General features: G+C 34.3%; 2 protein-coding genes across 4 annotated transcripts; one reads left to right on the forward strand and one right to left on the reverse strand.

The window, feature by feature from the left end:
* Nucleotides 1-2,871: 2,871 nt before the first annotated feature.
* On the forward strand, nucleotides 2,872-7,393 carry LOC123902504 (polyadenylate-binding protein 1-like). 2 transcript variants are annotated; one of them, XM_045952255.1, is made up of 6 exons: nucleotides 2,872-3,094; nucleotides 3,185-3,287; nucleotides 3,415-3,485; nucleotides 5,513-5,704; nucleotides 5,791-5,912; nucleotides 6,961-7,393. In XM_045952255.1, the coding sequence occupies exons 1-6, from the start codon at nucleotides 2,969-2,971 to the stop codon at nucleotides 7,004-7,006; spliced, it is 660 nt and encodes a 219-aa protein (XP_045808211.1). In that variant the 5' UTR covers nucleotides 2,872-2,968; the 3' UTR covers nucleotides 7,007-7,393. The 2 variants fall into 2 exon arrangements, with proteins under 2 accessions (XP_045808211.1, XP_045808212.1); XM_045952256.1 differs by having other exon boundaries at nucleotides 2,874-3,094; nucleotides 6,964-7,393.
* Nucleotides 7,394-9,580: 2,187 nt separating this feature from the next.
* Nucleotides 9,581-13,034, reverse strand: LOC123902505 (probable GTP-binding protein OBGM, mitochondrial). Of its 2 annotated transcripts, none has more exons than XM_045952257.1 (6): nucleotides 12,557-13,034; nucleotides 12,016-12,216; nucleotides 11,817-11,925; nucleotides 11,179-11,261; nucleotides 11,034-11,096; nucleotides 9,581-10,922 (listed from the first exon to the last, which is right to left on the reverse strand). In XM_045952257.1, the coding sequence occupies exons 2-6, from the start codon at nucleotides 12,148-12,150 to the stop codon at nucleotides 9,774-9,776; spliced, it is 1,539 nt and encodes a 512-aa protein (XP_045808213.1). In that variant the 5' UTR covers nucleotides 12,151-12,216; nucleotides 12,557-13,034; the 3' UTR covers nucleotides 9,581-9,773. The 2 variants fall into 2 exon arrangements, with proteins under 2 accessions (XP_045808213.1, XP_045808214.1); XM_045952258.1 differs by having other exon boundaries at nucleotides 12,016-12,156; nucleotides 12,557-12,811.
* Between the last annotated feature and the right edge of the window lie 10 nt (nucleotides 13,035-13,044).

Here is a 13,044-nt window from a genome sequence, read left to right on the forward strand (position 1 = left end):
CCACTGGTCATGACAATGGAATGATCAATTATAGTTAGTGGAGATCGGCAATTGGAAGTTTTTAAGGAATTGTTGGTAGGGTTTTCTCTGCAACAGAATACTCGATATAGATGGTGATGAGTGTTTGGAAAAATTGGTATTTTTTCCGCCAAGTCTTGTTATAATTGGTTATTAGAACACCGTCAAGTTAAGGCTTTGAATTCTAATGTGTTGACTGCTATTAAAAAATCATGGATGAATAATGTATCGTTCAAAGTAAATGTTTTAGGTTGGCGGTTATTATTAGAAAGATTACCAATGAAGACAGTGCTTAATCAAAGGGTATTTTACATAATCTACATGATCTGCCTTGCATCTTTTGTTTTCTTAAGGGTATTTTACATAATCTACATGATCTGCCTTGCATCTTTTGTTTTCTTAAGGCTTATTACAATGGAGGTGTTCAACTATTGAATCATTACAATGAGGTGTTGAATTATTAGTTGAAAATGACGTGGATAAAATTGGGTTTAATGTTTTGGAGGGGGGGTGGGGTCTCCATCCTACACTTGACAACATCTTATTGGTTTATGTGATTTTTAGATTTTTTGATGTCATCCTAATCAGTCAATTATTTTTCGCCAAAATTTATCAATTTTTTTTTTGTCTATAAATAGAGGTTTGATTCATTTGATTTGGACACAAAATAACGACTTTTCTCCCTTTAATTTTTCTATTTAGCCTCCAATAAACTCTTGTTTGTAGTTGTAAACATCTTTTTAGTGAAACGGATCCAACAATAACAGTTTTAACACCCAAAATTCTACTAATTACCCTTTCAACTACCCAAATCTCAACAACTATAGATTTCAAAATGAATCTTCCAACCAATGAGTTCCCAAAAATATACCAAATTATGGATTTTCTACCAATTTCATCATGCCGTCATCTAATCCAAATTATCGTCCACATTATGGTGGGGTATGGTGTTAAATTTTATTAAACAAAACCATTGTAGTGAGTAAAAGTTGAATGAGTGTTGAATTATTAGATGAAAGAGAGAAAAGATGATGCACAATGTAAAAAGTGGATTTTTTTCCCAAAATATACCCCTCTCCCTCTCTTATTTCCCGTAATACCCCCTCTCAATTTTTTTTCCCGTAATACACCTCTGACAGAAGACAAACTTGGTAGCACCATTTGAAATGGCTACATGGCCATGTGATAGCGCCATTTAGAATGGCTACATTGACTGAAATCTGCTTTTTTCTGTCTCCTATGCACCTGCTGTCTCCTTGACTGCTTTTCTGACATGTAGCCATTTGAAATGGCGCCATTGACCAAGCATAGCACCATTCCAAATGGCGCCATCTCCCTTGTTGTTTTTTCCTGTCTGCTGCGCGTGGCTTGCTGCATGGGAGGAGGAATTTGAAATTTTTTGTGGCACCGGAGGTCATCGTAGACATCGTAGACATTAGGAATTTTTGTGTTTTGTTTGTAATTAATTATTTATTTATATAATCGTCTTGTAATAAAATTTTTTCCATCAAATAAAAAAAAACAATTTCTTTATTCATCGAATATTTGTTCATCAAATAAATAAAATCATTGCAAAAAAATTCCTAATCTCCTCCTCCCATGCATTATTCTATTTGCTACCCGTAATGATATAATAATAAATCTAAATGTATATTTAAATTTCAACTAATTTAAGAGATTAGGAACTGATGGTACAGAGGTATTTCAACTAATTTATTATCATAATCATAATCATATTACTGCTAATTCAACTAAAGTTTGCAGTAATTTTATGGGAGGTCATCCCTTAGCAGTAATCATGTTGGAATGGAAAATATCATTTAATGTTTCCTAATCTCTTAAAAAAATTTCATGCATTAAAAAATTTTCAAATCTCATGCATTCAAAAAATTTCAAATTCCTCCTCCCATGCAGCAAGCCACGCGCAGCAGATAGGAAAAAACAACAAGGGAGATGACGCCATTTGGAATGGTGCTATGCTTGGTCAATGGCGCCATTTCAAATGGCTACATGTCAGAAAAGCAGTCAAGGAGACAGCAGGTGCAGAGGAGACAGAAAAAAGCAGATTTCAGTCAATGTAGCCATTCTAAATGGCGCTATCACATGGCCATGTAGCCATTTCAAATGGTGCTACCAAGTTTGTCTTCTGTCAGAGGTGTATTACCGGAAAAAAAATTAAGAGAGGGGTATTACGGGAAATAAGAGAGGGAGAGGGGTATATTTTGGGAAAAAAATCTAAAAAGTGAAAAAGGTGGTGTTGAAAAATTGGACTAGTGTAAATAGTCTAACAATGAGGACCGTGGCCATCTCTTCTTTATTTGCTCCTTTAGTAAATGAGTGTGGGAAGCGGTTTTTAGTTGGCTAGGTAAGCGATTACCAACTGGTGCAATGGGCTTGAATATTTTTGTTGTTGTTTGGCGATGTGGTAAAAACAAAGAAAGGTGGATGAGGTAGACATCTGCTTTGGTTGACTACTACGTGGAATATTTGGAAGTTTCGAAACAATATGATATCCAATGAAGTCATTCCAAATGCTTCTTCCTTTTTGACACCATTAAAGTTACCTCTTGGTTGTGATTTAGTGCTCGACCTGGTCAAAAATCTTGCATTTCTGTGTCATGACCCTATGTATGACTTGATCAAAATCAATGGGGATTAACTTTTTTCGAAAGAGATTAAAGTTAGGAGTTAACGATACTATTAAAAAAAAATACTACTATAAAAAATTAAATAGCCAAAATCAAGTTTGCAAAAAAGGTAAAAAAAAGAAGAAGTTAGGGTTGAGTTAAAAAAAAAATAAAAATTAAAGAATTATTATTACCTCGTATAAAAGGGGTGTTTGAATATAAAACCATAATCGACAAAAATCATTTAGCACAGAAGAGAGAGAGAGAGAGAGTGAGAAGGACAAGGAGAAGAAGAAGAAGAAGATAGAGTACAAGAAGAAGAGATGGAACAAGAAGAGCACGAAGTTTACGGTGCAGACATTCCTGATGAAGAGGTTGACATGGACGCTGACATAGATGCTGAACAACAAGAAGGAGATGAAGAACTCGCTTCCAATCACACCACCAAGGTTCGTTACAATTAGGATAACAATTAGGGTTATGGTTTGTTTTAGGGTTAGGTTACTTCAATTTTAATAATATATCAATCAATTTCTCAGGAATTGGAAGACATGAAGAAGAGGCTGAAAGAGATCGAGGAAGAAGCTAGCGCTCTTCGCGAAATGCAAGCTAAGGTTGAGAAAGAGATGGGCGCTGTTCAAGGTTTCATTGTTATTATGATTTTCACAGATTCTATAAATTTCCATTCATTCATTCATTCAGATCTGTTTATCATTTGGTTCAATTATTGATTTTTAAGCTTTTTGATTTTATTTTTTTTAATTGTTAGATCCTGCTGGGTCTTCTGCAACTCAAGCTGAAAAGGAGGAAGTTGATGCTCGATCGATCTATGTCGGTAATGTGAGTATTCGATGTCTTTGTTTTTCATTTATCATCAATTCAGATTTTATTTTATGTATATTATCAAGTATGTTATGGGCGTAATGCACAAGTAGAATGATTTAGGTGTCTGTGACTGTTGGTTTGTGCTTTCCAGTTAGGTTTATGATTGTTATTTGTTGCTAGTCTGTTATTCCCGCAATCCTTTTGGCGGGTTATCAGTTTATTGGTCCTTATTTGTTGCTTACAGTTTTATCTTTTTGGTCGAATTTTTTTTGTCGTCTCTCCTATCGGTGAAGAATTTAATATTTGAATTATTGAGATGTAAATGGAAAGAATTAATGTTGATTTAGTATTTTTGCGGGCTTCATCCGCATTGCACGTGACTACTATGGGTGCTACGTAGAGTAGTTTAAAGTGACAATCCTAATAATGTTTCCAAAATGTCAGCTCCTTTACTAGAACATTCGGCTCCCAACATTTTGGTGTAGTGGTTATTTTGGCTTGAGTTTTACCATCTCTGTGTGGGTTCGAGTCATGGCTAAAACATTTTGGGAACAAATTACAATAAGTAAACGTAAAAATATAAAATATGGTATATGGGGATCGATCTCACGACCCCCGAGTTGCAAACCATAAGTTTGCCACTGCGCTGCCGCAGATTTCGCTCTTAAATCCAAAACAAATAATATATATACATTTACAACTAATAAATTTTATATATATCATGTATATCTTTAAAGAAAAAGGCAATTTTTGGGTGGCCATGGCCACCTCTACCCCATCCCCAAGAAAATCTGCAGGCCTCTATAGTAGTTTGGAATTAGCAAAAGTAACCTGTCTCACTTTGCAGTAATTTTATTTTTCAAGTGTGTAGAATGGTTACGACAGGAAAATGGTTTGGATTGGAAAGTAGTTTCAATCTTTTTCTTCTTCTTTATCTCGATAAAGAGGGCATTTAATGTGTGTTGTACGTGTAACCAGTTGGTTTAGTTTGGAGCGGGTCTGGGTAATGTGGAAATTGAATATGGTTTTGTGACTTTTGTTGAAAGTCAAAACTTCTTTGTTCAAATGTTTTCTGATATCATGTCCGTGTTTTACTTTCCCTTGCATTAGTTTGTTTTCTTCTTGGAAAGGACATATTATGAGGGTTATCGTCAAAGCTACTGCATTAAGTGTCGTTAAATAGCAGCTATAGTGGTGCTATAGAACTATTACCTATTATTTTGTGATACACGATACGGTATAAAATATTGTTAAATAGCGGCGCTATAGCACTGCTGCGTAGCGGAATTTGAACCAACCACAATTTTCTGCGATCTGCATCTGGCAACACATGCTCCATTGGTAAAAATATATAGCCCTAAATGGAACTTCAGTTTCAATTTGGAAATCCATTAAAACCAGAGCTACTCAATCGATTGTTTAATTACCAGAATGCCATCCTGGAAACATGTCGGGCTAAATCTCAGATCCATATCATCCAGATTTTCTAAAATGCGTAAGTAAACCTGTATGAAACCAAACTTGTACATCTTTTTAATGCTGCAAGACCCGTCATTTGTAAATGTTATGGTAAACTTTTTATAACTGGACTGCTTGTATCCTACATCAGCCCTAGTACCTGGTAATGCTTATTTGCATTTTAAGCACTTAAATTTCACGGAAGTGTACTCAAAATGGTTACAGGAAGAGGGAGACCAAACAAAACTTGGGCCAATCCATCAAGAGAGATCTAAAATTATATGGTTATTTGTTTATATGGTCCTTGACAGAATATGGTGTCGTTTGATCCATGTAGCTGACTCCACCTTGTGGGGAAAAGCTTTGGTAATTGTTGTCTTGGTCCTTGTCTCTTGCGTCACTCAAAGACTAAAAAAGTATTTGATGACGTGTTCAAGATTGATTCTGGTGCCTGAGTGCCTCACAGTCACATGTCTAATGCATTTTTTAGTTGCTTTATGCAAGATTTTTCATGTCCTTTTAATCTTAAAAAACTTCAACTGAGTGTTGCAATTCATTAAAATGGTTTCCAAATTATGATTCAGGTTGACTACGCCTGTACACCTGAAGAAGTCCAACAGCATTTTCAGTCCTGTGGTACTGTGAACAGAGTGACAATACTGACAGACAAATTTGGCCAACCGAAAGGATTTGCTTACGTAGAATTTGTTGAGGTAGATGCTGTTCAGAATGCTCTCATTTTAAATGAAACTGAATTGCATGGCCGACAGCTAAAGGTATTTTTATCTGATTATCTGTGTAAATTCAATTAATAACTCCATGTTTCCATTTGGTTTTACTTGAAATATGGTTTTTCCTTCAGGTGTCTGCGAAACGTACAAATGTGCCTGGATTGAAGCAGTATTTTGGTAGAAGACCTGCTGGATTCCGAGCAAGGAGGCCTTTCATGCCTTCACCATTCTATCCACCATATGCTGCTTACGGGTAAGCTATCATTAGAAGCTAAATAAACTACTTACCTAGAATTTGTTGTTACTTTTGTTTGTCTCTACCATCCATTTTGTAAATTTTATGTCTTAAAAAGTAAATATGTTTACTTCTTGTTTAAATGGTGCTTCACATTGTGACTGTGATATTTGAAATCAGTGGATGGATTTGCTTCACATCTGAATTTAATAGGTGGTTACATCTTTATGGATTGAGTACTTTTATGGGGAGGGTAATACATATATTGAAAATTACACTTATGTTTGTGTAACCAAATACTACTTAGGGATGCAGGCTGTGATGATTATATATACGGTTTTGGTATAATTGCCTGCAATAACAACAGCAACTGAATGATATATGCTGTTAAAATAGACAGATGGCAACTCAATCTGTATTTTTAAAATTTCTTTTTTCTATAAAATATTTTGTATGCCTGATATCATGGCAGATCATGACCCCCTGCATTAGGGTTGTTTTAGAAGATTTTATATTGGTTTATTTTATGACATTTGTCGAAGTGTTTGAATGAGCATAAACAATAGCTTGTGTTGTTCCTCGAACTTGTTTTTAGCTTATGATGATATAAGGATAGTTTGTAGAAAGTTAGAAACACATATGGCAGACTTATGCATAATTTATTGTACGAAAGGTTTTCTATGATAAGCAATTAATTATTTTTAATTGGACTGTTTATCCGAGCATCCCCGTATGTTTGTTTATTCCATGTAAGAAAACTTTCTGTATGATCTAATTTGACATCACCACGTCATTAGATGTGGTAGCAGCTATATGAAAAGTAATAGTAGTAGTTTTTAAATGAACTTTATCATATGATTTGGTGTTGTTAAAAATTGACTGACTGTTTCAACAGTAGGTTTTGGTTCCTCCTATTTGTCGTTCTTTCTTTGATATGATAAAATGTTATTATTTCTTCACAGTCTAGGCTTTATGTTCAATTATTAAATTGATATGATAAAATGTTTTTATTTCTTTACGACCCATGCTTTATGTTCAACTATTAAAAAGTTATTGTTGCATGCAGAAGGGTTCCGAGATATAGAAGACCAACCCGATACCGGCCATACTAGTTCTCATTCTCAATTTAATAGGTGGTTACATCTTTATGATAAAGATAAGGACAGATCACTATTAATTTGCCATTGTAAGAATAATGTTTAGTTGATGAAACAAGAACATGAAGCTTCTTTTAGACAGTGGAAGTTAAATGCCCTTGACTGTTAGGGATGTACATGTATGATATCGACAAAGTAGGTTGATCGGTTGTTACAGAGTTTGAGTGCTCCCCGAGTCCTGGGCACTTGAGGTTTACATATGCCTCAATGGAGGCAGCTATGCAGGGAAAATTCTCAATACTTTACTAAGTTTATTAGTTTGAACTTCTAGATACTATTCAGATCAATGTTGGTTTTGTTGTGTTTTATTTTCAGAAAATTATATGAATTTTGGTGTTTGAATCGGTTTTGTGCTCTGCTCAAATCAATTTTTAAAGCTAGTTTGCGTTTATTACTGTCTCGGAAATATGGGTCGAAAAGTTGATTATGTTCATTGATATTTATGGGATTATTAGTCTGCTTAAAATGGCAGTCTTTTGTACCCCAAAAAAAGAAAGAGGGCACTAATCTCACTCAGTACTGGAAAAAGGGCTATGTAGTCAAATGTATTTGGTATAGAATTATATTTTGAAAAAGACACAGGAATACTATGGGTAACCTCTCACTCTCGAGTCTTGAGCACTCCCTTTCAATTTTTTTCTTCTGTACCTTGTGTGCTCAAACACAGCTACTACACTTCAACAAGCCAAACACATTCAACAAGCTAAACACATTCAAGTTAATGACTTACATTTGTGTTTATAAAATATATTGAACCTAGAGATCTGACTGCGTATTACAAGTTTTTGTGGCCAAGAGTTTGTCAGAGCAATTGTGCCTAGCATTATTCAAACATATATGTGCCACAACCTTGTGAAAATTAAAAAAAAAATAAAAAAATAACAGTTTTCGCTGTAAATAGTTATCTAACGTGCATATTTTAAATATAATGAATATTGAAAAATTTGCATTGTAATACCATTTATGATTTGCCACATACAACATGGATTAATTTGCAGATTAGATCTTTTCTCTCTTTTGCTCTCTTTATTCTTTTATCTCTCTCAATTATTCTTTTATTTTTTGAGATAGAGAGAGAGATATTAATTTAATTTATGCTTCAATTGTATTGTCAATATGATATGATATAGGTGCACATCTAATCTCATTTTTAGTTCATTTACCTATAGTGTAGACAATTTATGTTAAGAGAAATCGAAGGGCAGAATGAAAACGACGAGAGCACGAAGAGAATCCATATATTAGTAAATTATGATTATGATGAATTTTGTTTTATTTTAATTTGATAGTAGTATTAATAATTCTTACCTCTTTTTTTTTTTTTTTTTTTTTTTTTTTTTTTTTTATAATTTGAAATTGTAATAGTTTTAATTTAGATTTAGTTGAGTCATTTGTAACTTGTAAGTGAAGGTAATGTTGTTAAGCTCGAAACTTCGCTTGAGTTCGATACAAACTCTTTTTTCAGCTCGAGTTCGGCTCGTGTAAATTTCACAAACAGTTCGGTTCGGATCCTTAGTTTCAATTTGTTTTTAGCTCGACACCATTTTTTCTAGCTTGAACTCGACTCCATTTGATTTCACAAACACTCGGTTCGACTCGTTAGCTCAAACCACATAACTAAAATATAAACTAAAAATAGATCCATAAATAAATTGGAATTTATACAATTTTTTATTGAATTGTTATAAAATACTATACATATAAAATTTTAAAATATTTTTGCTGTGTTACATATATAATTGAGTCAGCGGTCGTGAACTAAACGAGTCAAATTATGTATAGCATATAATCAACTCATTTAATTAACGAACTTAATTTTTAACTCAAATGAACCAAGTTGAACGAATCAATTTTCAAATCAGATCTCAAATTTTGATTGAGTTGGCTCGGTTCATTTCCAACGCTACTTATCGATGACTTCCTTTCCATTGAGATTGTGACAATTCTTCATTGATTTATCAATTTTAGTTGTGGCGTCTTCCTTCTACCATTTCCCCCTAGATTCATGTTTGTTTGTTTGTTTCTTTTTCATTTTCGTTTCCTACTTTGTTTGAGGAAATCACTTGGATTTATTGTTTGTTTACAATATTGACAATGATGATCGAACCTAGGACCTCATGCATACTACTCAAATCTCTCGCCACTAGACCACATCACAAAGGATGGATTGAGATCATACAAATTTTTAAAGGCAGAGAACATGATTCTCTGAATGAGCTCAACTCTCTATATTATGATATCCATCCTTTTATTTTTTTCCTATGATTTAGAAACAATACACTCTTCTTTTCTACTCCATTAAATGCTACTATGTGATTAAGAACTGAATTTATACATTCAAACAATGGGGTCAAATCAGACACAAACTAATGAGACAAAAAAAAATCTGTATTTATAAGGATTGAATTTATTTGAAGACTTAAGATTAAATCTAAAAAAGTTAACCAAGACAAAAATGCATTGACCAAAACTGGAAAAAGTACTCAGAAAGAGCATTTTGAATTCTATAAGAATCTTAAACGTGGCACATACCAAATGGTTTGATTAAGTTATGCTCATTGCTTTTAGGGAGTTCATTTTGGTTAAGAACCAAGTTAAACACTCAACTCCATGGACAGAGGAAGAAAACAAAATAGGAAGACTTAAAACTCCTCCAAGATATCATACAAATAAGTTCTTCCGTTTTATCTTGACTCGTACTTACAAGAGGGTTAATGATAATCTAATCAAGCAAAATTTGATCTAGGCAAAGTGTGCATGAAGTTTCACCATTGACAAGCATTCTAAGGCCAGCTTTAAGCTCTGGTATCCCTTCCTCCAAAATAGCACTAACAGCAAAGATAGGAACACCCTGGATCCTTCTCTTTAACTCTTCATATACTTCCTCTGCACCTTCCTCGTCAATCTTATTTGCAACTATCAAGGATGGCCGATTGGATAAACCAACCAGGTGGTACTCAAGCTCTAGAATCAAGTCTTTCAGTTGTTCCCACGGTGAAATTCCCTTTTTTCCCGGTAAAGCAGCGGCCACGTCTACCACATAAGCCAGAACCTTTGTGCGCTCTATGTGGCGCAGAAATGCATGTCCAAGTCCACGATTTTGGTGTGCACCCTTTATTAGTCCAGGAATATCAGCCACGGTTATCGACATATCATCATAGTTCATATTCCCTAAATTTGGCCTAAGAGTAGTGAACGCATAGTGACCAACAGCAGGCTTAGCTCTTGATATAGCTCCAAGTAAAGTGCTTTTACCAGCATTAGGCATTCCCACAAAGCTAACATCAGCAATACACTTGAGTTCTAATATAAGAACAGTCTCAGAACCAGGCAAACCTGCACTTAAGGAGGAGTTAACACTGTCAGGGGCTGGAATATTGGTTATTTGTTGACCAACCCCTGCCTGCGTAGTCGTAGGCTTCCTTGAATCCTTGTGATTAGACACATTGCCGAGACCACCCTCTCCTCCACGAGCAACAATAATCTGTTGACCTTCTTCTGTTAATTCGGCAACATTGTTTAGTATCTCTTGTTTCTCTCCTATATCCTCTGTATCAAATTCAGGAGTTCCATTACAAGAGGAAAGTTGAGAAAATACATCTGTTGATGCATTATGTGTAGATTTTATAGATTTCTCAACATTTGCTTCAGTAGCTTGGGATGAAGAGCAGCCAGTAGGATTTATTGCATTGGCTTTTTCCTGCATTGTAACATTGGAGAGAGAACCGTCGCGAGGATCCGATTGATCATCAACAAGTGTACCAGGAACCTCCCAAGGGTCTAAATCCGCCGAGGATTGAATTTTTTTTACCACTGAAGGAATATCACCACTAACAAGATGAAGTACAGTGCCAATCGGTACACGAACAACCTATTGAATTATGGGCAACGACAGTTTTGTTTTTAAAACACAACCAAATAGAAGAAAAGAAAAATATGAAACATTTTTTGAAAAGTGAAAGAACAAGTAAAGATCAATAACCTTATCAGCACCCCTGGTTCCTATCTTATTTTTTGATGATCCATGTCCTCCTTTCCCTGCCATCTACCAGGCATCATTAGAATCACTGACATGAAAAATATCATCATTTTTTCACATAAATATGGTAAAATATATAAGTGCATACTAGATGACGCTGCAGACCACTGAAGTCCCAAACTCTACGAGAGCATTCCAGAATTACATCACCGCCTACCCCACCACTGCCACCTACATTAAACAAACACATTGCTATCAGCTCTACACCACACTATCTAAATTTCTTAACATAAACTGGATGATGGTATTCACAAATCAATAGCAGGTTTCTGATTGCTGAATAATTTATTCTCTGAAAACATAGGTCTATATTAACTTAATCCATACACAAAAAAAAAAAAAAATATATCAACTTAGTCCTCCACATTATTAATAATTCAAAATGCATCCTAATGTTAATAAACTTTGTCTCTTGCATGGATTTGTTATCAAACACATCCCTAATACTATCCACTTAGTTTCAAATTCATCCACTACATTACCAACTTAATTACGTTATAGTTATTGTAAATATTAATGAGGATATGAACCTTATTAAGATTTTTCAATTTCAACGGTTATTTTGAAATATGGATAATCTGTGACTGAGAGACTAAGTTGATATAGTCCTATAATTTCAAGGACCAAAGTGGCTATTTACTCAATAAATTATGCGTAAGTAAAAAGTAGTAGATAATTAAAATTTGAAGAAATGATGATAATAATAAAGAAAAGAAGAACATGCACCATCAGGTACACCCTTGCTCTCATGTCGACTGCGGCGAAGGCTGGTGCAACCATGACCACCATCTCCTGCTTTTGCAAATATCTTAATCTTATCAATCATTCTTCTCTCCTACAAATAAAACCCAATGAACAGAAAAATAAATCACAAAATGTTAATTTTTTCATGGTGGTAGAAAAATGAGTTGAATTGGAGATGAACCTGCAAAGGAGCAAGCTTAGACTTTTTATGAGGAGTATCTGAATAACAATAATGAAATACAGTTGACCATCTCGATATACAAGTTCGAGTAAAAACTTCAACTTGGCCAATGGGTCTTGCTCGAAACACCAACATTTCTCTCTGTATGCGTGATCAATAAATAATCTCTCAATAAATTTGTAACTACACCTTCAAAATTAACTGAACAAAGAAGTCAAAAGATTTATATTAGACCATAACCAAGCAACAAAATAGATAACATTAATTGTTTTATAGGATTTCTAGTTGCGGAGTTTCATCAAACAGGTACCATGCATAGCCAAAATAGATAATTTTGAAATATTTTCACTTTAAGACTAAAATTGATAAACAAAGTTATCAATTTTTAAGCATAATAACTAATCAATTGAGCTAAACGAAGCCATTTTGAACAGAATATAACGAATTGAAACTAAAAAAATGGTAAAAAAAACGTTCAAGTGCTGAGAGTAGCCGCCAGATGAAGAAACAACAGAACGAATCGAGGAGGAAAAGTACTCACGAATGAATGTGTGTTGGATTGGATTCGAATCGGTAAGTGCCGACGAAATCAATTCTTAAAAAAGTTTATTTATTTATGGTCTTATTTTCTTTAAGATCAAATAATTAAAACAAGTGAGTGACTTTCATGCAAATTGGGTTGTAACTTTTTTCAGTGTTTCATGTTTAATCCCAAATTGTGCAGTCATGGGTGCTAACTACATCCAATCCAAATCCTTTTATATGATATCATTGAATATATTGAAAATAGAATGGCCCTATAAAAAAGTGAAATTTGATTTCCACAATATATAAAACGATTCATGTTAGAAACAATTTTTTGTCAGGCTTCCTGACCTTACGGCCGAATTTTAAATTATCGGGGCCCCTTTCCCCGGGAACCTGAGGGCTAATGCCAAAAAAAAAAGTAATGAAAATAATCAACTTTTGCTTATATGTTGTAATCGAATGAGCATGAATGCGAAGGAGCATAATTATTAGACAGAAAGA

The sequence above is a fragment of the Trifolium pratense genome, linkage group LG1 (genome assembly GCF_020283565.1).
Source record: "Trifolium pratense cultivar HEN17-A07 linkage group LG1, ARS_RC_1.1, whole genome shotgun sequence".
Classification (NCBI taxonomy): Eukaryota; Viridiplantae; Streptophyta; class Magnoliopsida; order Fabales; family Fabaceae; genus Trifolium; species Trifolium pratense.

Coding starts and splice junctions, on each gene's coding strand:
- LOC123902504 (XM_045952255.1), top strand. CDS start 2,969: ATGGAACAAGAAGAGCACGAAGTTTACGGTGCAGACATTCCTGATGAA. Junction 3,095..3,184: donor CTTCCAATCACACCACCAAG/GTTCGTTACAAT, acceptor TCAATTTCTCAG/GAATTGGAAGACATGAAGAA. Junction 3,288..3,414: donor AGAGATGGGCGCTGTTCAAG/GTTTCATTGTTA, acceptor TTTAATTGTTAG/ATCCTGCTGGGTCTTCTGCA.
- LOC123902505 (XM_045952257.1), bottom strand. CDS start 12,150: ATGTTGGTGTTTCGAGCAAGACCCATTGGCCAAGTTGAAGTTTTTACT. Junction 11,262..11,816: donor GAGCAAGGGTGTACCTGATG/GTGCATGTTCTT, acceptor TGTTTAATGTAG/GTGGCAGTGGTGGGGTAGGC. Junction 11,097..11,178: donor GTGGTCTGCAGCGTCATCTA/GTATGCACTTAT, acceptor GATGCCTGGTAG/ATGGCAGGGAAAGGAGGACA.